At 35.1% G+C, this 27767-nt stretch overlaps 2 protein-coding genes across 6 annotated transcripts; one reads left to right on the top strand and one right to left on the bottom strand.

The window, feature by feature from the left end:
• The first annotated feature begins 6438 nt into the window (after nucleotides 1–6438).
• Nucleotides 6439–14224, top strand: LOC18430090 (pto-interacting protein 1). Of its 4 annotated transcripts, none has more exons than XM_020664871.2 (9): nucleotides 6439–6523; nucleotides 7076–7212; nucleotides 7777–7866; nucleotides 9968–10218; nucleotides 10310–10436; nucleotides 11599–11872; nucleotides 12442–12574; nucleotides 12685–12771; nucleotides 13847–14224. In XM_020664871.2, exons 3-9 carry the CDS (start codon nucleotides 7782–7784, stop codon nucleotides 13976–13978), a joined length of 1089 nt encoding a protein of 362 aa, XP_020520530.1. In that variant the 5' UTR covers nucleotides 6439–6523; nucleotides 7076–7212; nucleotides 7777–7781; the 3' UTR covers nucleotides 13979–14224. The 4 variants fall into 4 exon arrangements, with proteins under 4 accessions (XP_020520530.1, XP_006840315.1, XP_020520531.1 ...); XM_006840252.4 differs by having other exon boundaries at nucleotides 7752–7866; XM_088859745.1 differs by lacking the exon at nucleotides 6439–6523 and adding an exon at nucleotides 6599–6833.
• Nucleotides 14225–16240: 2016 nt separating this feature from the next.
• On the bottom strand, nucleotides 16241–21698 carry LOC18430091 (putative receptor-like protein kinase At2g42960). 2 transcript variants are annotated; one of them, XM_088859743.1, is made up of 8 exons: nucleotides 21283–21698; nucleotides 19495–20139; nucleotides 19262–19366; nucleotides 18837–18959; nucleotides 18553–18723; nucleotides 18300–18429; nucleotides 17260–17469; nucleotides 16241–16778 (listed from the first exon to the last, which is right to left on the bottom strand). In XM_088859743.1, the coding sequence occupies exons 2-8, from the start codon at nucleotides 20136–20138 to the stop codon at nucleotides 16647–16649; spliced, it is 1515 nt and encodes a 504-aa protein (XP_088715869.1). In that variant the 5' UTR covers nucleotide 20139; nucleotides 21283–21698; the 3' UTR covers nucleotides 16241–16646. The 2 variants fall into 2 exon arrangements, with proteins under 2 accessions (XP_088715869.1, XP_088715870.1); XM_088859744.1 differs by lacking the exons at nucleotides 16241–16778; nucleotides 17260–17469; nucleotides 18300–18429 and having other exon boundaries at nucleotides 18549–18723.
• Nucleotides 21699–27767: the final 6069 nt, after the last annotated feature.

Raw genomic sequence — 27767 nt, 5'->3', positions numbered from 1 at the left:
GAATATACATTATCTTGGCTTTAAAATGTATTTTTCAGCATCTTTAACCCATAAAAGAAATCCACAGAAAAAAAAAAAGGGCCCAACATGGATAGGATTAGAAAACTGATTCGCTCAACCCACCACACCTACCGAGCCATAGAAAGCATAATAGTTTTGCATGTGATCCCACGTGCACAGATCAATTTGTCTTTTCATCAATCATGCATCATTTACATGCATGCACCATTCACACATGCGATTCTCGGGGTGGGTTTATGTAACGCGCCCCGACCCCTTATATTACGTATAGTTTTGGTGTTGGAAGTTTATGACTTAAAAACCGGTTTTTAGTCGTCGTTATAAAATTTAGAGCTTTAAAAGCAGTACGAACAGATTTATAAATGTTTGAAAATCTTGAAAATAAATGATCCAGATAATTTGTTACATAATATATTATTTTTAAAGTTTAATATTTTTTTCTTTATATCCCGAAATGGAGATGACCGAATGAGGAAATTTTCCAACCATCAAAATACTCTCTTTCAAGAGTTTTTTTTTTTTTTTGTGGTGCGCCTTTTCCTTTTTTAAAATTTTAAAAGTAAATTTTTTCAGTGCACCTTAATTTGAATAGTTTTTTTTGGTAAATACCTTAATTTCAAGAGCTGCCGCGTTGTATGAACATCTCCCCATATGAATGGATGGTCTGGATTTTCCAAAGAAATACATAATCCCGATCTTGACCGTCCGTTATGTCACTAGGACACCGCGTGTCAATGTTGCGATATTTGGCAGGTAGACAACCTCAAATGCTTTCTAGGGTGGCAACGGCGTTAGCCGGGCATAGTCGTCTAAATACGAAGAAAGTCAAAATTCAAATAAAGCATCAAAGTCGACAAATAATATCCTGACTTTTGCGTGAAATATCCACAATAGCCTTGCGAATTTAGGACAAAAATAAACGCATCATCTTTGTAGTAGAAGTATGATAATAATAACATAGTAAAATTAGAGTTCTCAAGTAACTTAGTTCCAAATAATTTATTTGGAAAGCTTTATATGTTTTTCTACAACATAGAAGTTCTATCCTCCTCCTACCATCCAACCGTTCATTTTTTATCAAGAGGGCCCCTCACCGTTTGATCTTACATCCGACATCTCAAAGTATTTTATTTTTAGTTTTTTTTAATACAATTTTTTTAAATGTGAAGTTTGGTACGTGCCATCTTCTCATTGAGGAGCACCTATAAGAAATATTAACAATAATTTTTTTATTAAACAAAATTACCAAAATACCCTTTGAAATTTTCAAAGGTATTTTGGTTATTTTATTTTATTGAAAATATTTTATTTTATTTTATTTTGCTAGTACGAGTTTAATAGAGGAATTGAGATACAAACTTTGGTGTCAAAATAGTTTATAGAAAAAGATTAAAAATAAAATAGTATAGAGACGTGACATTGTGATTAGGACAATCTTAGCCCTCCATTAAAAAATGGACGGTTGGATAAGGGGGATGATAGAACCTCTACGTTGTAGGGGGAACATAGAAAGCTTTCCCTAATATCTTTACTTTGTATTAATTCTAATGGCTAGCAGCAATTGTGACCTCATCATATCAAAGAGAAATGGTCTCATAGTATACAATTCCTTCACAATATGTGAGGAGCTAATCATAGTGATATAATATATTACGATAGGAAAATTGTTTTGTGCATCCAAGCCTGCACCAATTACTATGCAGGCTCGGAGATTTACACTATCCACCAAAATCAGGTCCCGTAAATAATTGTCCTCTAAAGAAAAAGTAAAATCAATGGTTCAAATATTTTGTTCAAAAATTACCATTTTTACTTTTTAATATTTATTTATTTTTACTTACGAATAATACCCATGTTAAATATTATATATTCCCTAAAAAATACGATTAAATTATATTTCAGAAATAATTTATTAAAGGGCCCGCATTTCTACATGTGAGTCCGTGGACTCCTAGAAACCGTGCCCTTTACAATGACCTGAGTTGTATACAAGGACTCAGTTGTGTGTCACTAATAATCAATTAAGAATTTGTATTTCACATTCTTCATATATGAAGTTCGGAAAAGGCTCTAATGATAATTATGCTGATTCTTCATATATGATATTTTTATTTTCATTTATCTAATGATTCTTTAGATTGCTAGTATTATTTTAAATTATGATATCACATCTTTTAGTGTCTTTTGTAAGGCTAAAAAATGACAAGGGATAAAAAGTCAATAGAATATGGTTGGAAGTAGTGAGAAAAAATATGCATCACTGATAGTAAAACCCTCAGTATAGCAGAATGATGAATCATAATTTGTATAGCCGATCTCAATTATTTGAGAAAAGTTCTAAGGATTATGATGACCTCTGTCTTTTAAATGATGTAATGATAATGTCACTTTACCCGCAAGTTTCATTATATCATGTTTGAGGCACAAAATAGGGTGGGGAGAAAAGTATGACTTACTTAGAGTGTGTTTTTTGTAATTCTGATTAACTTAGTTTCGATTAAGTTAATCGAATTAATATTTCCCATTTTTATTCTTTAGACTGAACGTTTAACCAATTAGACTCTAGCAAGTGAAGTCAAAATTCAAAATCCAAAACTCCTAGTCATATAAAACAATGAGGGCTTAATTTGATATCCAATGATCCCATGGTCTCTAGTCATGTTCATTCAAAAAAATCACTCAACCACTAACTCTACAAGTTATGAGAAATTTTTCTTTGCATAATCTCAAGTTCCAGTTTTTTCACCTTTTTTCCTCGAAATTTTGCAATTAGCTAAACATTTTAATGAATTTTTTTATCCATTAATCTCCTAAATATTTGATTATCCAAAAAGAGTGTGTATAGGAATTTTTTTTTTAAAAAATGACAGTAGGGTTAGTACAAGGAAGGGCCTGGGCCAAACCCTTCCTTGAGCCCAGCCATCCTCCTATAGAACCCTTTCTGGCCCTAACAAGGTTGGGCTTTACTAAAAATGATAGACGTAAAAGGAAATAAATAAATACTCGGGGTCAGTTGGGCAGGTTGGCCTGCCCTATTATGTGTCAATCTTTAGGCCACATTTTATGATTCAGAGTATCAGACTCTTAGTCTTTTAAAATCCGGGCCAAACCGGCCTCGCCGGAGGGCCATTGCCAACTAAATGGAAATACGGAAATGCAACACATTTTCATCCTTTCAATCAATGGTTTAAAAAACGGATCGGTGACCCGGATTGGGTTTCCAAAAAACCGATCCGAATCGGCGAATCGACGATCTGGATCGGGAATCAGGTGAATCGGTCAGAATAAAGCTTAAAAAAAATCCGAAAAAATTATTAAAATTCATTATAAATATTGTTTTTTAGGAATTCAATAAGAAATGATGGTACTCCATTAAGAATTTTTATGTTTTTGAATGAATATGCAAATATTGATATGTTCTTTCCCTGCATGAACCGCCATTCAGCATTTAATTTACATCACACAAAAGGATAAACATATAATTATCATAGAATAAGTATATCAACATACATGGACTACAATAAAGCATAAAATTAGTAACATATGATCTAAAAATAAAATGATAGACGACGTTATTGTTCTTCTTGGTCACGTTGGTGCCATTGATTGAATTCGTTTAACCATTCATTGATTCAATCTAAAAACGAGTCATCGATATTAGCAGGCGTCTGACTATTCTCAAATCTCTGAGTGTTAGTGTTTTGTTGTGTTCCCAATCTAAAATCCCCGAAGATTGTCCATCCTTCATGCTCACCTGCACTGTCGTGCTCATCCCTACACTGTTGCTGTTGGGACTGGATATGTGAATAATATGGCTGGGATAGAGTGGCCTCAGAATCATCATCTCTCTCATTTTCTCTTTGAATAATATGGATTAAAAAAAAAAAAAAACAAATTTTCAAAAAAATCGATCATGGATTAAAAAAAAAAATCACAAATTTTAAAAAAATTCTATCATGGATTACAAAAAAAAATTTGATCATGGATTTAAAAAAAAAAATCACAAATTTTCCAAAAATTCTATCATGGATTACAAAAAAAAATTCGATCATGGATTAAAAAAAAAAAATCACAAATTTTCAAAAAATTCAATCATGGATTACAAAAAATTCGATCATGGATTACATAAAATTCGATCATGGATTACAAAAAAAAACAAAAAATTCAATCGTGGATTACAAAAAAAGAAAAAAACAATTCGATCATGGATTACAAAAAATTCAATCATGGATTACAAAAAACTCTATCATGGGTTACAAAAAAAGCAAAAAACAAAAAATTCAATCATGGATTACAAAAAAAAAAACAAACATTTCGATCATGGATTACAAAAAAAAAACAAACATTTCGATCATGTATTACAAAACATTCGATCATGGATTACAAAAAATTCTGTCATGGGTTACAAAAAAAAAAAAAAAAAACAAAAAATTCGATCATGGATTACAAGAAAAAAAAACAAACATTTCGATCATGGATTACAAAAAATTCGATCATGGATTACAAAAAATTCTATCATGGGTTACAAAAAAGCAAAAATTTCGATCATGGATTACAAAAAAACAAAAACAATTCGATCATGGATTACAAAAAAATCGATCAAGTATTACAAAAAAATCTATTATGGATTACAAAAAAAAAAAAAAAAAAGAAGAAAGAAAATAATAATAATAATAATAATTTCGTACGGGACTCGTCGATTCACTGTTCGGACTCGCCGATTCCGTACAGTGAATCAGCGTGTCACTGTACAGAATCGTCCGGTTCTCTCTAAAATCGGACGATCTCCGATTTTTTAATCAATACGATCCATTTTTTGCGATTTCCGAATCCGGTTCGATTTGGAGTTTTTTAAAACACTGCCTTCAATTATGGGGGGTTATTATAGATATTTTGAGAAAATGTGCACGCCCTTATTATTCATTCTCCTTTGAAAAACTGGGAAAAGGGTCCCACCTCTCCGTCAAAAACACGTACCTTAGACACGCTTCGCCGTCTGGGTAATCCATGCTTTCTCTCATGCCACCCTTAATTTCAGTAATCCACCCATTTCTTCACCTACGTAAGATTAATATTCTCATATTTGGTTTTGGAGTTTTTTTCGGTTAGAAAAATGAAACAAATCGGTGCTTGGATAGGAAAACTTTGGATGTCTATTTTTTAAAGTTAATATAAAAACATTGATATTTATATATAAAAATAATGAAACAAAAATAATAATAAAAATTTATATTGATATTTATTTGCTTCGACTGAAGAGGCACGAAGAGTACTCAAATCTATATGAAGCAGGCCGAAGCAGCTCGAATCTGACTGAAGCGGCGGCACTAGGTTTTACTTCATTTTGGTCTAGGTTTAAAATCTGAAGGCTTCAACCTCTTAAGCCGAAGCGAAACGAGTTTGACAACACTGCTTAGGATGGCCAATTTGAAAACAATGGGATGAATTATATAGTAAAAACAAGAAAACAATTGCCTTGTTGGTTTCTAGATAAAAGACCTTGCATACTTGTTTAAAAGGTTATGTTAGGGTGCTCACACTATGAAGTAATTTATCATTGTATTCAACAGAATTTAGACATTTATATACTATTGTTTTGTATATGGAGATTTTTTTAATAAGGGTATCTTTAGTCATTTGGAGGGTTATGACGTTATCTACATATGTGCGACATCACACACATAGGCATTAAATGCGATTAGTGTGCTCCATGTGGGTGATGTCACACCCATATGTAGATGACATCATACCCCTAATGATAAAAAAGACTCTTACTAAAAAATAATATATGTACAAAATAAGGGTATAGAAATATCTAAATTTGTTGAATACAATGATAAATTACTTCATAATGTGAACACCCTAACATAACATTTGTTTACAAGGTGCAGTTTGCATATGGATGCATCTGTAAGTGTAGAGGTAAGGTGCACCTTCAAATTTTTATATGTTTATAGATCTACTTGATTTTAACTATTTTTTAAATTTAAAATTTTATAATTAAATATAAAAATAGATTTTGAGATAGTCCTAAGAACATTTTACATCAAATTTATATACCATGATAAAATTTAAAAGTGTACCTTATCTCTACACCTACGGATGCATCCGTATGCAAAGTGCACCCAATTTCAAAACCCACTTGATGCATCATTTGGCTTACTATTTGAAATTTGATCAACAAAAAGATGAGCAAATAAAAGAATTAAAAAAAATCTTTACGTTTACCCGTCTTTGTCCGAGAGCAGACATAAGACTCGCGGGGTCCAGATGTCCGATTTTGTTTACAAATATGTCTGATTGTCATTCATCTATGTTTTAGGTGGACATATCGAAATTATGGGTGGCTGGTGTCCGAAATCGAAAAGAATCATTTTTTGGGTATTATATATAAATAAAGATTTCGTTTGCCTTGTCGACTCTGTTTTCTTCGCGTTTCTTTTACTGTAAAATTTGCAGGCTCACAGTACAGAGAACGTTCTTCTTGCCCTAATTTTTTCAGGTAATTTCCATGAGAAAAGCATTATTTTTTAGTATTATTTGTCTTTATTTTTTCTATTTTTCATGAAACAAACCAGGTAAGAAGATCAGCTGTACTGGAACTGTTACTTAATTGACCTTTGAGTTTTTTGTTTTAGGGTTTAGATTTGATTGTTCTCTCATACTTGTGACTACTGATTCTATCCACTGCAAAATTTTGAGTGAATACTAGGTTTTATGGATTTGTTACTTACAGTTAAATCTTTTTTCAGTAGTAATTGAGTGTGAGAAGATTTCAGTTGATACTAGTCTGGAGATGGAGAGATTACAGAGTAATTTTTTTGGGGATTTTGCTGTTATTTACGGCGAATGACACTTTAGAAGCAGCATGTCTGGATATTCTTTGTTTTTCTCTTCTATTTTTTGTTTGATATAGGGTTTGTACTTCTGGAGCTCGATCGTGTAGAACTCTCAAATACACAAAGCCCTATTCTCTCTCTATCTGTACCTATATTTTCTTCTCTGATTATGGTTTATTCACTGGCGTTTTTGTTGTTTACATTTGTAACTCCAGATCTCCTGAATCATTTAGAAGAATCAGGCATCGCAGCTCTGCAAAATTCACTAGGGAAATCACAGTAGAGAAGAAAGGCAGATTGGGTATATTCTGCCGAAAGATATATAGATATATTTATACAGGAGTGGATTCAGGTTTGTTGATGAGTTGAAAGGATTCTTTTGTTGGGCTAATCAATTCTGCAATCTCCAGTGCTATTAATGGTTGTTTCTGATGAGGTGTTTACTTGAGAAATCATACGTCATTCAAATTAAAAAACTGTAGAAATTTTATGGAAAACATAAAAATAAAGGACAATATATTGGGAATAATGTATAAGCTGACTTTGGATGTTTTCAATACTTACGATTCAAATTTTACACATGTTTTGTTGTAAATTATGCAGCATAGACATTACTCATCGGGAAACAATGCATCATAGGCATAGAAAGTTGATCATGTTTCTCTTTAAAGTGTTTAGGCGATATAGATCTGGATTCTCGTTGTTGTAGAACATGGTTACTGGATTGTACTTTGAGCTTCCAATGATTTCTGAAATTCGTTGTGGTACTTTGTTCTGGCTTTCTCTGCATTTGCTCTATTTATGTTTGAGCTACAGCCTTCTACTTTTTATTAGTTATTTATGCTTAAGCTTTAGTGCCATCTAGTTCTTATTATTGGGAAATCTTTTAAGGTTCGGGGTGGTTGACATTTTAAAGGAATCATGGGCTGCTTTAGTTGCTGTGAAGATGATCCTATCCAGAAAGCTTCTGATGGTGGAAACCCCTTTATGGCAAACAATATGGCAGGTGAACTGTTAACTGCAAGCTCTAATTTAATTGTGCGTATAAGTGTAACTAAACCCAGACAATTTACCTTGGTTAGGTGGCTATTTATTTATATTTTGGGCTTTTGTTTGAAGTTAATTACTTTCTTCTTTGTTACACTCAAGCTGCAGAGATTGGCTCTCCTCCACCCAATCTATTAAATGCAGATTAGAACCCACATAAACCAAGACAGCATAAGGGTGGCATACTCTAATACATGTTTACATCCCGCATAGATATAAACAGCTCCCTCAACTATCTGATGTTAACTAGGGACATTTTGTGGGCTTAATTCCTTTAATAAATGTCTGCCAAAAGTTTTGAAGGACTTTGCAGAGAAACCATCACTCCCTAGATGTCCGCTTATGACGTTGGACAGTCTGGGGAGCTGTTTATATCCGAGCAGGATATAAACATGTACCATGATATATTTCCTTCAAATATTCTAGGCTAAAACAAAAACTTGATATTGGACGACAGAAACAAAATGCTAGAGTGAAGTAAGTGGTTATAAATTGATAAAAAAGAAAGGGTGGTTCTTCCTGGTGACTCATTTTCTCTTTTAATAATGCCATCATGTTCCTATAATGTGAAAGTTTACCTTTGGTATGTCACTGTATAGGACTCGATGCCATTCCTAGTGGAACATCCATTTCTCTTCCCAAAACATACCTGTACTTTCTTTGTTATTGATTTTTCTTGTTCTTTGGTTTTGTTTGTAAGCTTTAATAGGACAACACTAGAAAACACCTATAGGTGAAGTTCTACATTACTTCACCTACGGATTTATCACCATTCAAAGTTTATCACACGATCACAGATGTCTGATAGTGTTTGAATTTTAATGTTTTTTTTTAGAAATCATAATGATCTGAAATTTTGTAGGTGTGTGCACCTTAGTGAGACGCACATTAATAAAATATAAAACAAATAATTTGAATGATAAAGATTGAGCAAAATACCCCTATAAAGTTTTAGGGGTAATTTTGTTGTTTTATTTTATGTCTATTATTTTTTTAATATTTTATTTTGGTGCGACTTGGTCATATGTACGCACACGCCAATTCTAGATAAATTTGATTAGTACAATAATTATAAAAATTCAAATATTACCGGATAACTGTGACCGTGTGATAAACTTTAGACGGTGATGAGGTGTAGGTGAAGTACTATAGAACTTCACCTATAGGCGTTTTGTAGATGCTTCCGCTCTAATAAGTTACCAATTCCAAAGGAAAACACTGTTATATACGAGTTATGCCAAACTGTCTACCATCATCAATGGTAACATGAAATTTGAGGCTAATAGTTTGGGTAAGAAAAATGCCCCTGTTGAACATAAGTCGCACATTCCTGGGAATGCTTTACAAAGCTCAATTGTCGGATGTAGTCCTATATATGCTTAGTGCTCTTTCCTATCATGCCATACCTTGTAGAAAGGATAGGCTCAAAGTATGTTTATGTATGTTAAATTTGTAGTGCGTATTGTGGTATTTCATTTCTAAATTGTAGCTTCTTGTAGCCCAAAAAGAATTATTTCATTTATGTGACCATGCAGGAGGTACTATAATTATTTAGCATTATGATTGTCCTTACCACATCTATGATTGTCCTTCTATTATAGACCGATGTATCCTTATCAACTTTGTGGTTTGTCCATTTAGTATATTGATTTGTAAATTCTGTTAATTTTGCCCTAAGAAGAACTTTGTGGTTTGTCCATTTAGTATTTTGATTTGTAAATTCTGTTAATTTTGCCCTAAGAAGAACTTTGTGGTTTGTCCATTTAGTATTTTGATTTGTAAATTCTGTTAATTTTGCCCTAAGAAGATTCACCATTTGATTCTCACCTTGAGAGGACCACAATATTTGATCTTGATGCTTTATTTACTCTACCAAGTCTCCTTTTTGTGTCCTTCTTAGTACTTTTTTAGGTAAATGCCTGTGAATAAAATATCTGGAAGCAATTTCTAGTGTCTGTTACTCGTACTAAATAAATAAAGTAAAATGTCTTGAGAGGATCAAATGTTTCTCTGTATTTTCTCTGGAGTCGGTGTGTATTTATCAGAAGTAAATTATGCAGGCAATGTTGGTAACCATCAAGCTGCAGATGCAGCTCCAAAGGGATCTCAAGTTGTGCAGGTCCAGCCCATTGAAGTCGCTGCTATTTCGGTAGACGAGCTCAAGGAAATAACAGACAACTTTGGGTCCAAGGCTTTGATTGGGGAAGGTTCGTATGGAAGAGTATACTATGGTGTCCTCAAGAGTGGGCAAGCTGCTGCCATCAAAAAGTTGGATGCCAGTAAACAACCAGACCAGGAATTTCTTGCACAGGTTAGATCTCTAGTTTGTAATACAGTGTCCAAGTTCTCTTGGTTGTTTGGAGTTTGAAAATGTTGCTAAAGTTGTTAAAGTGTCTCTGTAGGTATCAATGGTATCAAGGCTGACGCATGAAAATGTTGTGGAGCTGGTAGGCTATTGTGTTGATGGAAACCTGCGAGTTCTTGCCTATGAGTTTGCTACAATGGGATCCCTCCACGACATTCTTCATGGTAATTAACTGTATTCTCACGATTTTTCATTGGCTGCAGGATAATCACTCTGGTTATTATATACCACATTTTATAATAGAATTCGCAATATATGGTTTTTCAAGTCTTCTGCATGTGTGTGTGTATGGAGGGATGGAAGGAAGGAGGGAGATGGAGGCCTACTAATCAATGATGGACCAACTTGGCTTGGCTCTGGAATCGTAAGATCCTTGCTAATGCTAAATATAATTAAACACTATAGTTGAAGGAAATGTTCTGGAAATTTTAAGAAATTAAAGTTAATAAAAAATTTGGGAGCACTGAAGCACTCACCTAAAGCAACTAGAAAAAAGAAAAAAGATGAAGTACCCTTGCCACAAGAATGCTGCTAATGATTTTGTTATCATGATTATATGCATGCCATATGTTTCAACAAAGAACATATTCCTTAGGTAAATTCATAGTGATTCATTTACTCAAGGATTAGTCCATGCTACCACAGGATTATTGAGCATTATTATGGAAATGAATATATATGCAGCATAACTGTAGGAATGAGTTACTGCATAGGATGACCATACAAATTAATATACCTGATTATTCATCATGATTCTTAACCTTATTGCATTTGATCCCGCATTCCACAACCGTATTTGGAAAGATATAGGGGAGATATATGATGTACTGGTCCATTTCACACAAATTTGAAGTTTTGCAATTCAATCAAACAATTTCTTTTGAAGTATGCATGGATGTGTGGTCATCATCATCATCAAAACCTCTCGACTATTTAGGGTGGGCTACATGAATCTTGGTCCGTCATTCTGCTTTATCAAGGGTCATGCCCTCAGTGAGGCCATAAGTCGTCATATCTTTTCTCACTACTTCGAACCATATCCTTTGGGCCTACACGTTGCCTTTTTTGAGTCTTCCACTTGAACCAACCCGCACTTTTTAATAGGTGTTGTACGAGGTCTACACTGCACATGCATGGATGTGTGGTAAGGACGCTTTTACTTTTTTTTATGGCATTAATTACATGGTCGCACAGTGTTTGCTCTCCTTCTACCTTGTTTATCTCCGTTAATTGTTTTGCTAATGCATTTAGGTATTTCTTGAACTTTGTATTCTTTCTATGCTTCCTGCTTCCTGTGACTTTATCGTGGAGTTTGTGTGCATTTAGGCCGGAAAGGTGTCAAAGGTGCACAACCAGGTCCAGTTCTATCATGGGCACAGCGAGTTAAGATTGCTGTAGGAGCTGCAAGAGGACTCGAGTATTTGCATGAGAAAGCACAACCTCACATCATCCATCGTGATATCAAGTCCAGTAATGTTTTACTTTTTGATGATGATGTGGCTAAGATAGCTGATTTTGATTTATCGAATCAAGCTCCTGACATGGCTGCAAGGCTCCATTCCACTCGTGTGCTTGGAACCTTTGGATATCATGCTCCAGAGTGAGTTTCTTATGTTTTACTGAATTTAATATTTTTATCATTCAACGTCTGGGACCAAAATATTTACATATTTTTTGCTTTCCAAAACAGTGTACGCATGAGTGACAATTCGTTTGAACAGATGGGAGCTGCCATATCTGAACTGCATGAATTTTAATCAAATTAAACTTCTTGATGTCAAAGTAGAATGGTTACGTCTAGGTTGTTGATCTGAGATTTGTTTTGGAAGGCTTCCTTTATGGTCTTCCTCATCTAGAAGAGATTACATCTAGAGTATAATTCCTTTTTTTTTTTGAGAGCGAATATTCTTGAATATAGTTCTTGTTAATCATTTGCTAAGATCACTTGCTTTCAGGTTTGAGCTACCTAAGCTCTCTGGAGTTCATCATTTTTCTTGATCATTGCAACATATAGTTTAACTTTAAACTTAGCTTTTAAAGATATCAACTTCTCACCACTGTATGTTTATGTATGCTAATGTATGTAATGCTTTTAAAGTGCAAGTGCCGGATTTTCATATTACCTTGATGAAATTGCAATTACTGAATTTATCTCTTCTGGAGTGGCAGATACGCAATGACTGGACAACTCAGTTCAAAGAGTGATGTTTATAGCTTTGGAGTTGTGCTTTTGGAACTCTTGACTGGCCGTAAACCTGTTGATCACACATTGCCAAGGGGCCAACAGAGCCTTGTGACATGGGTATTTCTCGGACCTTAGGTTTTTTGTCATGTTCGTCTTTATTTCTTGTTTGGGCAGACTGGAGTTTTTTTTCTTGGCATACTTGATTTCTAAGAATAATGAAACTACAGGCAACACCAAGACTAAGTGAAGACAAGGTTAAGCAATGCGTAGACACAAGGCTGGGAGGTGAATACCCTCCAAAGGCAGTGGCCAAGGTAGATGTTCTGTACATTACATCGTAAATTTCTGATGAAGTTCATTAGTGGCCTTTGGGCTTAGGCTTCAGCTCTCCTGTATTCTTTTCTTTGATAATTCCCGATAAAAATGCAATGGATAAACATTCTCTTATTGAGGAAATTTTCCCATGCTGACTTTTTCCGTTTATTCCGAGGAGTGGGAAAATCATTGGCATGACGTTCATTTCTCAAACCTGTGATATGTTTCATGGATGAACTTTGGTTAGTTTACAACAACTTCAAAAAAATAATAATAATTAAAACTTTGGTTGGTTTACCATTGAGGACAAAATCAGCATAAAGCAAGTAAATCAGGGATGTGGTTTACTCTGTTCTTGATTTAATTTTTTTGTTATGATTCTACCACCACTTTATAGCCCTACAGGATGGTTATCGCTTGTATGAAGTCTTTTCTTATATTGAAGGGAGTTACAAAACATGACAAAGTCATGTTATTAGGCGAATGAAGAAGTTATAGGAGTAATTCCAAATGAACTATCCTTTGAAAAATTTATAGAGTTTTAAAAAGATATTTTATTTGAAAAAGCAGTTAAAAGAAAAGACATAATTACTAACTATGACATGTAATTGACGATCCTTAGAAACCATAACCTCCATGCCACAGTAGTGTGCCTAACGTGAAGATCAGATGAGAAAATAATTATACTCCCTATATCTTTATGAGATTTTATACAATGAGGCCATTTGCTTTTGGTAAAAGGAGGTCACACAACTATTTATAACCATCCGATGTAAAATATGATAGCTTAGCTGTGTTACAAAGTTCGAAAAATTTGTTTTGAACTTCGAATTTAAGTCAATGGAATAAATGTAGCTGCCCAATTTCATATCTAATGGTGAAAATTAATTGTGACTACTTTGTATTAAAGGTAAATGGTCTCATTATATACTGTTCTTATGTTTGTAAGCATGAACAGTGAACATCTCTTATCTAGCTCAATTTCTTTTGCTTCAACAGACATAGTGGAAGGAATACATATCAATTGAAGCTTCCTTTTCATGGTGTTTCTTTGTGGTTTCTAATCTGCTACAGATGGCTGCTGTTGCTGCTCTGTGCGTTCAATATGAAGCCGACTTCCGACCAAACATGAGTATTGTGGTTAAAGCTCTTCAGCCTCTTTTGAATGCCCGGCCCGCACCAGCTGGCGACAACCCGAGCTTGTGAGCTTCCTTTCCGACCCCCCCCCCCCCCCCCTTCCAAAAGGAGTCAAAAGGAAAAGAAGAAAAGAATGAGGGAAAAAAAAGGTGGTCTGAGTGTGTTGGGTCTTGTAGATTGTGTACCATTCCATTCACTCTGATTATTTTGTATGAGTTTGTGTTATTTGATTTCTCAATATCAGGCTTGTGACTGGGGACTGTGTAGATGTGCAGGCTTCCCTATGGTTTAATACATTTTTGGTAATTCCTTCAAGTAGTTGTTAGATTATTTAATAAATCGGACTAGGTCATAGGAAGACAAACGAAGAACTTGATTATGATTCCATCTAAATGTTTCCGCATTTTAATCACAAGGCTTGGAAAATCACTGTTAATCACCTCACTGTAAGAGTAACCGACGCGTGTGACCGCATTTTCAGTTTGGCACAGCATATTGACACTTGGACACCGTGTCCATAGACATTGCGGACATGATAATTGGACATTGCGTCCGGGAAAAAGTTTATATAAAGTCTCTAACGTATGCTGTATAGGTACGGTGTACTTTGAAAATCCATTAGTGAAGGTTTTTCGTATGCCGGAAAACTTTCAATTCGGTCGTATGGACTTCGAGATTCATAAACATGAAAAAAAAAGGATTTCTAGTCTTAAAAGTCGTTTATCTTCTACCTTATATATCTTCTACCATATATATGGATCGTTTATTATTTAGATTTTCAAGTGTTTATAGATTTGGTTAATTGTCACCATTTTTTAAAGGGTATGGTTTGTATAGTGCTTAGGCGCTAAACAATCAAATTAGAGCTTACCTTCAAATAGTATCGAGAGATGTGGTTTCAATATTGAAAATATTTGTAATAGCGTTAAGATTTATTTTCATCTTTATTTATAAAGTTTAAAGCTTCAAAAAGAGTGTAGAATCTATAAAAACTTAGAAAATCTTGAAAATTAACGGTTTAAAAATGCGTTACAAAATATATTATTTTCAAAACTTGAAATCCGTTTTTTTCCTTATGTCCATGCATCTTGATGTTGAGATGATCAATTTGAGGATATTTGGATATCAAAACAACCTCTTCTAGTGAAATTTTTGAGGTAGGTTCAAATTTGATTGTTTAGAGCTTCAGTTCTATATAAATTTTTCCCTTTTTTAAACTTTAAATTTCATAATTGGGGGCAACAGTAGATTTTCATATCATTCACAAGGCTTTTGAAACTGCACTTTCGACATAGTTTCGAGGTGCATTTTACTTTAATAGTGTAAGGTTGACAACCTCTACAAGCCCCACCCTTGTGTCCGTACCTTTAGACATCATCATCGAAGTCTTTTTCTAATTAATTGTAGTCAGCTATATAAATTCTTATCTATCATTTTGTTCTACTAAGAGTCATACCCTTAATGAGGTTACATGAGGATATTCGATACTTCAAGATATGGGACCTTAAAAGACACGTGAAGACAAGATCAGAATTTAAACCCATGATTCATGCCAAAGTTATGTTCAATTATAAATATTAGTTATTCGTTTTTTATATATATGAATTTATTATTATAAAATAATAATCATTCGCTTTTTAAGCTGAAGTGCCATTTGTGTGCTGTAGGAAGGGGGATCACTCTAAGAGTTTTGCCCGGGTTTAAGCTACATCAACCTGGACGAGGTTTTATGCTGTCTCTCATGGCTCTCTGTTTTGAGTTTAACCTTCTTAATCAATTTCCCCCCTTTTGCTTTCATCTCATCAATCCCTTAAGATTTATTTTATTGAGGATTTTATTTTTAATATTTTTAATATTTTATTAATTTTATTGATTTTATATATTTTCATATATAAATATATATTTCATTGATATTAATTTTTTAAATGAAATTCCAAAATCTTCTTCCAAATCAACTGAAGTACAAAATTGCTTCGTTTTTCTGACCAAACAGAAAAAGACTTCAAAACAAATACGACAACACTTCCCTTATCCTCATTGGCATGAGGATCCTCTTCATGGCCTTTCATTTCATGTGGCCACGTTCCATTACGTTGTGTCCCTCTATTTTGTTTATAGCCTTCTATTTTATTTCTTCGTAACCTTCCTCAGCCTTTCCTCACAAGTCTTTTTTGCGTTAGTATACTAAAGATCATCATCCAGAAAACACTGATATCTGAGATGTTCTAGCTCCAAGTCTTCAAACAAGAAATTTTTTTTTTTTTTTGAGGGAGGGGGGGGGGGGTGAGGGAGGAGGCGGGAGAGAGAGAGAGAGAGAGAGAGAGAGAGCGCTTCATAAAACAATTCTTTTCGAGAGGAAAAATCCAAGTCACAACCTTTAAGTTTCAATACAATCACAAGAAATCAAATACCCTCCTTTCAAGGCAAAGGGGGTCCAAAGGGGAAGAGTGCCAACCTGGTCATCCTAAAACAATTCTGTACACAAGTATTAAGGGTATATCAAACAAAAAAGGTGGGGGAAAACACAGCAGTTCTCTCCATTATACAAGCCCAAAACAACCTAAATTGATAGCTTCCGCTCGTTTTATCACCCAAACAAGAGAGAGAGAGAGAGAGAGAGAGAGAGAGAGAGGATCCTCAGTTGCCAAGCCTAAAGACAGCAAAAGGATGACCCCAAGTGGGAAGGCTGTGTTTGAGAAAGTAATTTCTTTGTGACTAGGAAAGTCCTCAACCACTCTCACTTGTCTGGTGCTCGATTTCGCTTGCTTTCACCCCTTGAGTCTGGATGATCGCTTCTGTCTGTGTCTGAGTTCTCTTTTAGAGACTCTATCTCGGTACTTCCAGCATGGCTGCGCCTGTGTCTTCGGTCCTGAAATAGTTTTGGAGAGTCCAAATTAAGAATTTTATTACGTTTCTAAGTCGAACTTTCTAAGTTCAATACCTCTCCATGTGCACGGTATTGCATTCTCCTCAATGAGTTTTAAGTCAATTAACAATGACAATGGTTGGTGTGAAATACTACTAGAGAGGCACAATGATCACTTTTGAAAAAGTAAAGGCCATTTCAGGAGTCATTATCATATATATATATATATATATATATATATATATATGATAATAGATAAAAGGTCATTTCAGGAAGTCCCAAGGAAAGGTCGGATGTCAATGTTTTCATTGGTAGATCAAGAAGATCCATGCCAACTCGCTCCCTCCCTCCCTCCCTCACTCATGAACCATATGCTAGTTTTTTTTAGAATAAGAGCAACTAAGCGTTGTCACAAACACATGACAACTGAAAAGTTAAATAGAGAACAAGAGATGCAGAAAACAAATATGATGAGAGACCAAACCTCACGAAGAGGGAATTCCTCAGCCTCAAGCATGCGTACGACTTGCGTCATCTTGGGTCTCTTGTCGGATTCTGGATCCACACATCGTAGGGCAACCAAGAGGGCTCGCTTGAGTGCTCGTGTTGATGGTCGGGTTTCCATGTTGGGGTCCACCACTTCTTCCGAGCGCCTACTTCCAACCATCATTTTCAGCCAATCCACAAGATTTACCTGCAACAACAAAAACACACAGATGGTTATGTCTTTGTCCAACTTGTAACGCTGCATAAAATTATTGTAATGCCATAAAGAATCAAACTTATCAAATTGTAGTAAGAAATCATGGATATGAGTGTGACAGCATAAGTTGCTGTTAGGATTATATGCCTCCTTGGTGATTGAGCTTCTTGACCATAACGAGATGGCTTATTGGGAGCACACCTTACCATGGATGCTTAAGCAAACTTCAAGGAAATCCAAATTTTTTTTATTTTTATTTTTATTTTTTTCACCAGTGTTTTAATAGAATTCAAGCAAGATTAATTTAGACGCAAATACACTAGAAAAATCAGGAGTTGATTGGAATGAGGCAAGATGCAGGATTATATGCCTCCTTGGTATTTGTTACATTAAAGTTTAAATCATGTTAGCATTTAACTTTATTTAAGTAAATATACTAGCAAATTAGGGTGTTAAGGGATGCAATAGGGAAGTGGGGCATATGCCTCCTTTGTTTGTCGTATTTTCCATCATGTCATTACTTTTCTTGGATGTGATGTTTCACGTACAAAACTTCAAGCTGGAGCTATAGATGCTCGAGAAATAGTGCATTTCATAGTCCGGTAGACTAAGGCTTTCGAGATACCACTCAAAACAAACAGCATAAATCACGAAAGGAACCTCATACGGAGATATCATTTGTATGAGCTCACTAATTGAGAAAGTTCAGTGAAATCAGCTCCTCATGCTTTGACTCACCAAGTATTTGAACAATGTTAAACTTCATGCAGATGGGCTCGAGCTTTTTTGTTGAAGTAAATGAGATTAAGCCTTTCATTTACCTCATTAGCAGGACGACCGTAATCAACAGGATCCCTGCCAGTAATTGCCTCTAACAAAACAACACCAAAGCTGTAAATGTCACTCTTCTCATTCAACAACCCTGTATTTGCATATTCTGGAGCCACATAACTGGAAAAAAAATGGATTAGGGCAATTAATTCCTTTACGTTGTGAGCTCTCAATTAAAACCAGTTACTAGGATACCAACAAATGAACATAGATCAAGAATAAAATGCAGTGAGATGTCTTTACCCAAAGGTGCCCATGACCCTGGTTGTAATATGACTCTTTCCAGCACCAAGAAGTTTCGCCAACCCAAAATCAGATACCTTGGCATTGAATTCCTCATCTATTAAAATATTGCTTGATTTAATATCCCTGTGAACAACCTTTGGCTCGATAGCCTCGTGCAAGTATGCAAGACTGGAAGAAGGCGGCAGTATTCATAATTACATTTTGGTCTTCCAGAGCACCTCATCAATCATTAAGAAAAGGGAAAAAATGAGTGAACAAAAAACAACGGTAGAATGACTTACGCCTTTGCAGTACCAAGGATGACCTTCATGCGAGCTTCCCAAGTAAGAAACCCTTGTTGGCGCATAGCCCCATGGAGCCATTGCTCTAAATTCCCATTATTGACATATTCATATACCAGCATCCTGTTTTTTACCCCCAGTAATACAGAATAAGAAAATCAGACACCAGGTATAACTTGACTTCAAAAATGAAAGATATCTATGCAATGAGAAAGTCGCTCCAATAGCAACTCTAATGCACATAGCAGCTAATCCAGACTTATGCATCTAATTAATGAAAATCCTTGCAAATTGATCCCTAAAAATGGAAAACAAATGCATGCAAAAGGTATTAGCATAGGGACAAGTGACAACAAGTCTACACTAAGTGACGAACAAAGCCAAAGAAAGGAACAAAAAAAGGCAACATAATGGCCTGCTCATACCTATGAGTTCCTTCAACGCAATAGCCAAGAAGGCGCACTAAGTTTTTGTGACGCACATGACCAATGGCCTCAACTTCCACTCTGAATTCTTTCTCTGCCTGGCCTCTGAAACACCCAAGAAACTATTTGTAAAACTAAAAAATAAATACACCAGACCACTAAACAAAGTCCAATATGAAAATCAAGCAAAATGCCACTCACGGCATAACAAAAAAAGACCAAATGGAACTTACAAATTGTTAAGGATTTTCTTGACTGCCACAGGTGTTCCATTGATAAGCTGACCTCTGTAAACAACCCCATATCCACCTTCCCCAAGAACATTATCCTTTGAGAACCGACCAGTAGCAAGCTCGAGGTCTCTCAAAGTGAACCAATGACCCCAACCAAGATGAGAAAACTCAGGCAAACCAGTCAATGGAGAAGCGACATTTAATGGATGTGAAGAGGAAGGCTTGTAAACGGTGGCTGAACCACCCTCATCTCCTGACTGTGATCCAGCACCTTTCTCAGTATGATTAAATGAACCTGATCGGCTGTTTATATCTGCATTATCGAATTTTCCCATACCTAAATGCATCATAACCTTGTCTGATTCTTTATCGCTTGATTTGTCATTAACGGTGAGGAGAACCCCATCACGGTGAGTATAATCCCGGGATTCCACTCTCACCTCTTTAATCTCTTTTGAGACTTTTGGAATTTGGGTAATGGGGAGCTTCTCAACTGCTCTTTTTGATTTTCTCCGAGCAGTAAGCCATAAGGATAAGAGCAAAAGAATCAAAACAATGAAGATACCAAGCGCTATCCCAATCACAACCCATAGCTTGAGACTGAAAATAGACGTCTTTTGGGACAATTGGGAATTAAGCGACATCCTGACAAAAGTGAAAGGGACAAATTTCAGATTTCTATTACTGGAATATGCATGAGAGAGAGAGAGAGAGAGAGAGAGTTTTGTTAGATTCATCTTTTCTCAAGTATTGTGTATCAGACATCTGCATTAACTCATAAAAGATTATACATGAATTCTTTACTGCTTAATAAAATTAAAAACCATGGCTGGAGGGTGAACAGGGCAATTAAGAAATGAATGAGCTAATATATGAAACTTCAGCTTTTGAAACAGCACTAAATGGCATCAAGTTTGTGGAGTTCTTTCCAACAAGCAATATGTTTTCAATCCTCGAAAGGGAAAATTGGGTGTTCATTTAAATGACACAAATTAATAGATGAAGAAAGATGTCGCATTAAAGTTTGCAACCACTATAGATACTATTAACTATTAAACAAATGTGAGGAGGTGACCGAAGCAATGCAGCTACAAAACTGTTGGACAGTTTTCTGATATGAAACTGCCGCTATGTCTCCATTCTTATACGTGGCTAATGCAGGCTTAGCAAGAGCAAGAACATTACAGACTATATATATATATATATATGAAAGAGAAAAAATGATACAATTTTCCTTCCCGAAAGAATAACAAATCTTAACAGGGTGGCCAGTAGCAACAAGCATAGATATCTACAGAAGTACATAGCCTTCTTGATCCATGGTTTCTCACTACATTGACAGTCAATTCCCTTCTTGATCAAAAGTATGTTTTGAAATGAGTACACTTCTCCCTCCCCCCTCCCTAAAACATTATTCAGAGTGAAACAATTCATGATGGGATCAAATTCAGATACATCGATCATAGTCTCGAACTATAGACTCTTCCCCAACATCACGAGTCAATAACATCAAATTGAATTCCCACAGAATTTAGCAGCATTATACAACCATTAACACCCAAATCTTTCCCCATTTCCTGAACCAAGTGAATGCAAATAGAGGAAGTAAAAAAAGGAAACGTGAAACCATTAACATACAGAAAACCAAAAATTTCCCAAAGCAACAATCTTATAGAAAAGTTTGGAAGCACCCACCAAGGCCAACGCCAAAAACCTTCAAAATTCAAAGCCAAGGAATACAGCAAAGAAGAACTAGAAGGAAAAATCTAAAAAATCAGAGCTTTATACCTGATTTACTTGAGGCCCAGCAACCCAGATCTCCACTGTAACACCTCCAGAGTGTTGCATTCACCCTCTTATCACAACCCCTTCACTCCCAGCCCATAAAAAACCAAACCCAAACCTATGAGAGATCAAAGCCCCCCAGCCTAATTTGAACCCATCCCATAGCCAACAAACCATGAAAAAGCCCCCATTTCCAAGAAACCCACTTGGACCAGGTGGTTTGGGGGCAGCTGCCAAAGAAACCAGAATGTGGGCCAACTGGTTTGGTTTCCTGAATCCAAACTCAAACAATCCCCTCCCCTGATTCCAAAACCCTAACCCTAAAAGATCTCTCTCTGTGATTTGAGGGCCCTTCGCAAAAGAAATAAGGGACACGGAGGAGAAAAATAAGAAGAAAAGGAGTTATCAGTGGTAGGTGATGATGCCCTAGGTCGCAAACAATGGGGTGAGAGCACAAACAGTAAAAGAGAAGCATAGAAATGGAAAGGAAATAAATAATTAAATGAATTAAACTATGGGTTTTGATGGGATGGTTTATCAGGAAAAGTAGTATTTTTTTTTTTAGTTAAAAACTTATATAAAGCTGAGGTTCTAAACAATGAAATTGGAGCCTAATACATAAATTTAACTAGAAGAAGTTGTTTTTGATGCCTAAATATATTCAAATTGATCATGTTGACATCAAGATATATAAAAAAGATAGAAGAAATGTATTTCAAATTTTAAAAATAGTATATTTTGTAATATATTTTTAAATTGTCAATTTTCAATATTTTCAAGTTTTTATAGATATGTCAATCTACATTAGTTTTAAAGCTCTAAACTTTATAAATAAAAATAAAAATATGTTTTAATATAGAAATATTTCTAGCATTGAAACCACATTTTTCGACATTATTTGTTGGCAGGTTTTATTTTGATTGTTTATAACCTAGGTTTTATACCTATCGCAACCTATTTTTTAAGGTAAAAGGAAAAAAAAGTATTTTTTTTTTAGGTTTTTTTTAAAAAAAATTTGGGCCTTTTTTTAGAGGTCAAAGAGAAAATGGGAAATGATTAAGAGGAATTTGAACAGTGGTTTTGGTTTGGTAAGTCAAACAAAAAAGAGACAGGGAATGGAGCCAATTGGTTTAAAATGTGGCGAATTCCGAAACTGACCCCATTTTTATTAAAAACAAGGGAAGGAGACTTTTTTATTTTCGAGAAAAGGGGGAATAATTACGAATTGCTTTTTGGTTTCAGAAAAATTGAGTGGGATTATATCCTTTTCTAGGAAATGACAAAAATGTAAATAAACTGAGGTTAAGGCTCCATGAGCTTTGTTAATTAAGCATTAAGATAATGACACACCATCCTCTCTCTCTCTCTCTCTCTCTTTCTCTCTAAGTAGTAGAGGCAGATCGTGGAAAATGATACGCTAACCGAGTGGGAATCACCAACTTCTCTCTCTAACAGGCCCCCTCCCCCCTCTCAAATTTCTAGTCCTCCCCCCTCTCTCTCTCTCTCTCTCTAACACCCCCTCTCTACAATAACTCCAATTTGAAGACCCCTTCTCTCTCTCTCTACAATACCTCTAATTTGAAGAAAATGATGTACTACTAACCATTGATGGGTGACAAAGTAGCACATTTTTTTTTTTTACATAAACATCTCTCTCTCTACTCTCTGCCAACATTGTTTTTTATTGTCTATCTCTCCCTCTCTACTCTACTCTCTCCCTCTCCCTCTCCCTCTCCCTCTCCCTCTCCCCCCCCCTTAGAGCAGGTTCCCTTCTCTCTCTCTCTAACCAGTATTGGAAAAGTTGGCCTATATTTTTCAACTTTGTCGATTAACTCAGACTCGAGAACTCGTCGAGTTCAAGTAGTTTTGATTTTATAGGCTACCTATTGGAAGATACTCCTACCGTGCATTTATCGACTGATTTACTTAAATAAATCGAACAATTTACATACTAATCGGCTTATTTGTATGACTAATCAGTGATTTATTAGAAGAAATGAATGATTTCTGCCCTGTTATGGATAAAGCGTGTTAAAGAGCTTTTTGTAGGTCCAATAATGGACTTTGCAGACCCCCATAGGCTCTTTGTTTTTTTAAGTGCGTTGTGCTCCAGTATGGATGTTTTTTTTCTTACTAATGTTGGAAAGAGATGGGAAGAGAATCTCCATCAATTAAATGGACTTTCCGGCAACCGACAAATGGAACATGGTAGAAGTTGCGGAAGACGATGACGACTTCGATAAGGGCAACGATGAAGACAATGATGATAGGGTAACATGAGATGATTGGCGTGAGCCAACTATCGTATAGTGGGAGGTGCCCTAGGCTACTAGGACCTCCACTAGGAAAAAAGAAGGGCTTGGATTAGAGAGTAATGCATAGCCACTACACCCCTAGATAAAGATGCACTAGTAACGGGTGCTGTAGGCTAATTATTCAGGACGATGACAGTGCTGATGAAGGGCAACACACATGCCAAAGAGGCAAGGAGCATGAACAATGTCAAAATCTAGGTGATTATGGCCTAATAATTTCACAAGGTAGTATTCTTACTTAACAATGAGGTACTACCCTATAGACTTTATAAGACACTAATGGGGCCGAGTAAGACTCTGCCCAACAAATCGGCTCTGGCCATGACCAATTACTCAGCCCGACTCGATCCTTCTTACACTGTTTCTAACAACCCCATAACGAGAAGAGTGATAATAAACCTTCAAAAAAAAATGAGGAATTAGCATCTTGTTCTCTTTTGAAGTAGTAGCATGTGACTCCTTTATGATTTTGGCACATCTCCCTGTCTTGTAATAAAGAACATGCTCGGGAAGAGAGAGAGAGAGGATATGTTTTAGGGGCCGTTTGCTGATTATAGAAAGGGGGATGTGCATACACGTACTGTGTGTAATAAATAATGTATAGGTGGAGTTCTTGTGAGGAATGAGAAGCCGTTGGCTTTTCTATTTTTCATGATTATAATTTATTTTTTCTCTCAAGTTTCCTTAAATGAATTTTCCCTGTTGGCTAAAACAGTTGTCATCAATTTATGACATGATGGGGCTTTCTTCAAATTCTCAAAAAAACAAATTTATATTTTAATTTTTTTAGTTCGCCTTAGATAGGGGTGGCAACGGTTGACCCAAACCCGGACCTGACCGAGCACAAATTCACCGGATCTGGACCAAATATAGTGTGGGACCCATATCTAGACTCGGACCTGACTGGACCTGATCGGATCCGATCTAAAAAATTAAAATATTTATGTATTTAACTATATTTTATTCATTAAGACTCAAAAAATATTATCGGATCCAAATCCAACCTATCGGCTTCAATTTTGAACCCATACACAAACCCGGATCGGGCTACCCCTCGGGTCCCTGTCCATTCCCACCCCTAACCTTATATATCTGCCCAAAAAAGATATTCTCTTATTTGCTAATTTTAGAAGACAAAAGGGGGGGGGACCTTTCAACTTAAAACAAAATAAAAAGTTCAAAATGGATATCACGTGTTACAAATGGCTTGTCCATGAAGATATTTTGGTTCAGCAAAATAAGAACCACCAAACATAGCCATGCTCCTCCATCTGATAAATTAGATGGAAAATGAATTTCTAAGATTTTTGATGGACATTTATAATTACTTTAATATCTGTTTAATTTTCCAGCAATGTAGTCTAAATTTTGTTTATGGATGAAATGAATTCCATTATAAAATTATTTGGCGGGAGTAATTAACCTCTCTAAATTATCTATTATATTTTGTTGGAAAATTTACACTAGTATTCTCTATAATTGGCACAATTAAAATTTTCTCAATATTTTATATTTTACGATCTCATCTCCTGTTGACCTTTTTACTCGGTAGAGTGCCACCGGTTCGGATCGGGCGGGCCGGTTCTAAACTGGTGTCGTTATAAGGGGAATCGTCACTTCTAAAACAATTTTTGTATAAAAAAAAAAATCAGTTTGGAACTAGCAGTTCTGAAATTTTTTATCACGTAGCTTCAGGCGTCAAACTTGATGGTTTTGCGTAAAAGACACTGTAGTACATACAACCCACTAGTTTGGAACTGCCAATTTTGAATAGTTTTTAGAACTGGTAGCTCCAAAGCAATGATAAAAACATTGGTTTGGAGCTAGACAGACGTGGTGTGCATGAACCAATAAAGAATTGTTAGTTCCTTACTAGGAGTATTTTGAAATAATACAAGAAAAAATAGACTTCAATGTAAAATATAAGATATCGGGAGAACATTTTTTTACCATGCGAAATATTGTTTGAATTTACCTAATTTATGAAGTGATTTAAAAAACAGTTCGGTGACCTAGGTCGGCCACCTAAAAAATAAGTCTGAATTAGTGAATTTGTTGTCCGGATTGTTGTTTTACTTTGTGAAATAAATAGTGAACCAGCCAAAAAACAGTATGGATTGCCGTTTTACTGTAGAGAATCTTGCCGTTTTACTGTAGAGAATCGTAGTTTTACATGTGGAACTACCAGTTGCATTCTATACTCGGTTTTCCTATATAATATGCAAAATTGGAACAAGGAGAATGATTATGAAGTCTGACCGAGCGATTCCTTGTCGACCCGACATTTTTTGCATCACTGGTTTCATGGATGAACCTAATATAAGCCATCATCAACTCACATTTCCTATCCATATCATTATATGTTTTGAAAAATAGATTTTGGATAAAACATTTAAGAAATTTAAACTGAAGATAGACACTTTTAATTTTGGAAACTTTATCAATCAATTAAGATTGTCGTTCATGAAAATTTTAAGTATAAAATTGTCATTTGTTTAAGTAATTGAATGCTAATGTTCATTTTATTTGCCTGTATACAATGCAAGGGGCGGTATGGTCATTTTGGAATAAGCAACATATCCGTTAGGTAGTCGGCGCCAAATATCAACTTCTGGCCTAAATATATTAAGATTTTTTTTTTTTGTTTTTTTATTTATTATTGTAGCACACGGTCCCTTTTTCTTTACTCTTCTAGTTTTAGCTATCTATTGTTTTCCATAAAAATATGGCAGAGGACTTATTGTGAAAGCAAAGCTAGTGCCTATATTGTCATCTCTTCAATTTATGGAAATTGAATCAAAAGTAATTGGGGAAAATAAACTATGAAAATAATATATCCATTGAATGTGAAAAAGGCTTCTATTTTTATGGGATTGTGCACAATGAAATCATTTACATTTGATACAAGGTGGTTACAATTACTTACGACCATCCAATATGAAGTTTAATAATTTGGATGTGTCACAAAGTTCGAGAATTATTATTTTTTAAGTTTAAGCTTGGTGGAATAACTACAATCACCCAATTTCACATCCAATGCTCAATATTAATATCTCGCCTTGTACCAAAAGTACATGGTCTCGTTCTATACTTTCCCTATTTTTATCTATTAACCATTAATAAAAATGACAAATTTGGACATTTAGATCACCGTAATCTACCATAAGTATGCATGAAAATACTTTTCATGAAGTATTTTCACCTAAAAAAAAATCACAGTGATTAGGAGTGGGAGTATTTTTACACCAACTAGTTGCAAATTGATGTGAAAAAATTCATCGAGACTAATAGGTATGAAAACACGTCCACACATACTCATCAAAAATATTTTCACCCCTACCAAACATGCCATTAGGGTAAATGTCTTTCCTCTTCAATGCATGTGCTCATTATAGGGAAAAGTTGGACACATACCCACCCTCCATTAACAATGAAAACTAACAAGTTTTCATTGGCCTAATGAAATCCATGAATGGTATGGATCATACCTTGTACTACTCGACTAGGATTTTTTTTTTTTTTTTTTAAACAGTTGATGCATTTATAGGAGGTGAGTTGTTTGTGTTTCGAGATATGTGCCTGTATATATGTTACCTATTTAATAGTTAGTCATGATTAGATGGTCAAGATTAAACTGACTACAATGTTATACATTAATTATAACTTGATAAAAATAACGACATTCAATCGCTAACATTATTATCAACCAATCCTAAGCGTCGAGTCAATATATATAAGTACATAGCTATCCAAATACATATCAGAGTTATCAAGATTGAACGACACTGGCCAATTTGAAAACTCGGACTGATCGGTTTGATTGTTTGAATTGCCGATGGATTCATTGGCCTATCTAGTTAAAAAAAAATGGCATAACAAAATCCATGAATGGTATGGATCAAATATCAAACTATTCAACTTGAATTTTTATTTATTTTTTACCATTGATGTATTTATCAGGGGGTGAGCTTTTTTTTTTTTTTTTAGATTGTATACAATGAGACCATTTACCTTTGATACAAGGTGGTCACAAGTACTTACAACCATCCGATGTAAAATATGATAGCTTGGGTGTGGCACAAAGTTCGACAAATTTTCTTTTGAAGTTTGAGCTTAGTCATTGGAATAATGTAGCCACCCAATTTCACATCTAACGGTCAAGATTAATTATGA

Source organism: Amborella trichopoda, chromosome 2, assembly GCF_054954075.1.
Source record: "Amborella trichopoda isolate Santa Cruz 75 chromosome 2, AtrichopodaSantaCruz75HAP2 v2.0, whole genome shotgun sequence".
In the NCBI taxonomy this organism is placed as follows: Eukaryota; Viridiplantae; Streptophyta; class Magnoliopsida; order Amborellales; family Amborellaceae; genus Amborella; species Amborella trichopoda.
Note: the sequence above shows the minus strand (reverse complement) of the source record. Positions and strands in the feature narration are given on the sequence as shown.

Coding starts and splice junctions, on each gene's coding strand:
- LOC18430090 (XM_020664872.2), top strand. CDS start 7,782: ATGGGCTGCTTTAGTTGCTGTGAAGATGATCCTATCCAGAAAGCTTCT. Junction 7,867..9,967: donor TATGGCAAACAATATGGCAG/GTGAACTGTTAA, acceptor TAAATTATGCAG/GCAATGTTGGTAACCATCAA. Junction 10,437..11,598: donor CCTCCACGACATTCTTCATG/GTAATTAACTGT, acceptor GTGTGCATTTAG/GCCGGAAAGGTGTCAAAGGT.
- LOC18430091 (XM_088859743.1), bottom strand. CDS start 20,138: ATGTCGCTTAATTCCCAATTGTCCCAAAAGACGTCTATTTTCAGTCTC. Junction 18,960..19,261: donor TGCGTTGAAGGAACTCATAG/GTATGAGCAGGC, acceptor GGTAAAAAACAG/GATGCTGGTATATGAATATG. Junction 16,779..17,259: donor AGGAATTCCCTCTTCGTGAG/GTTTGGTCTCTC, acceptor AAACTATTTCAG/GACCGAAGACACAGGCGCAG.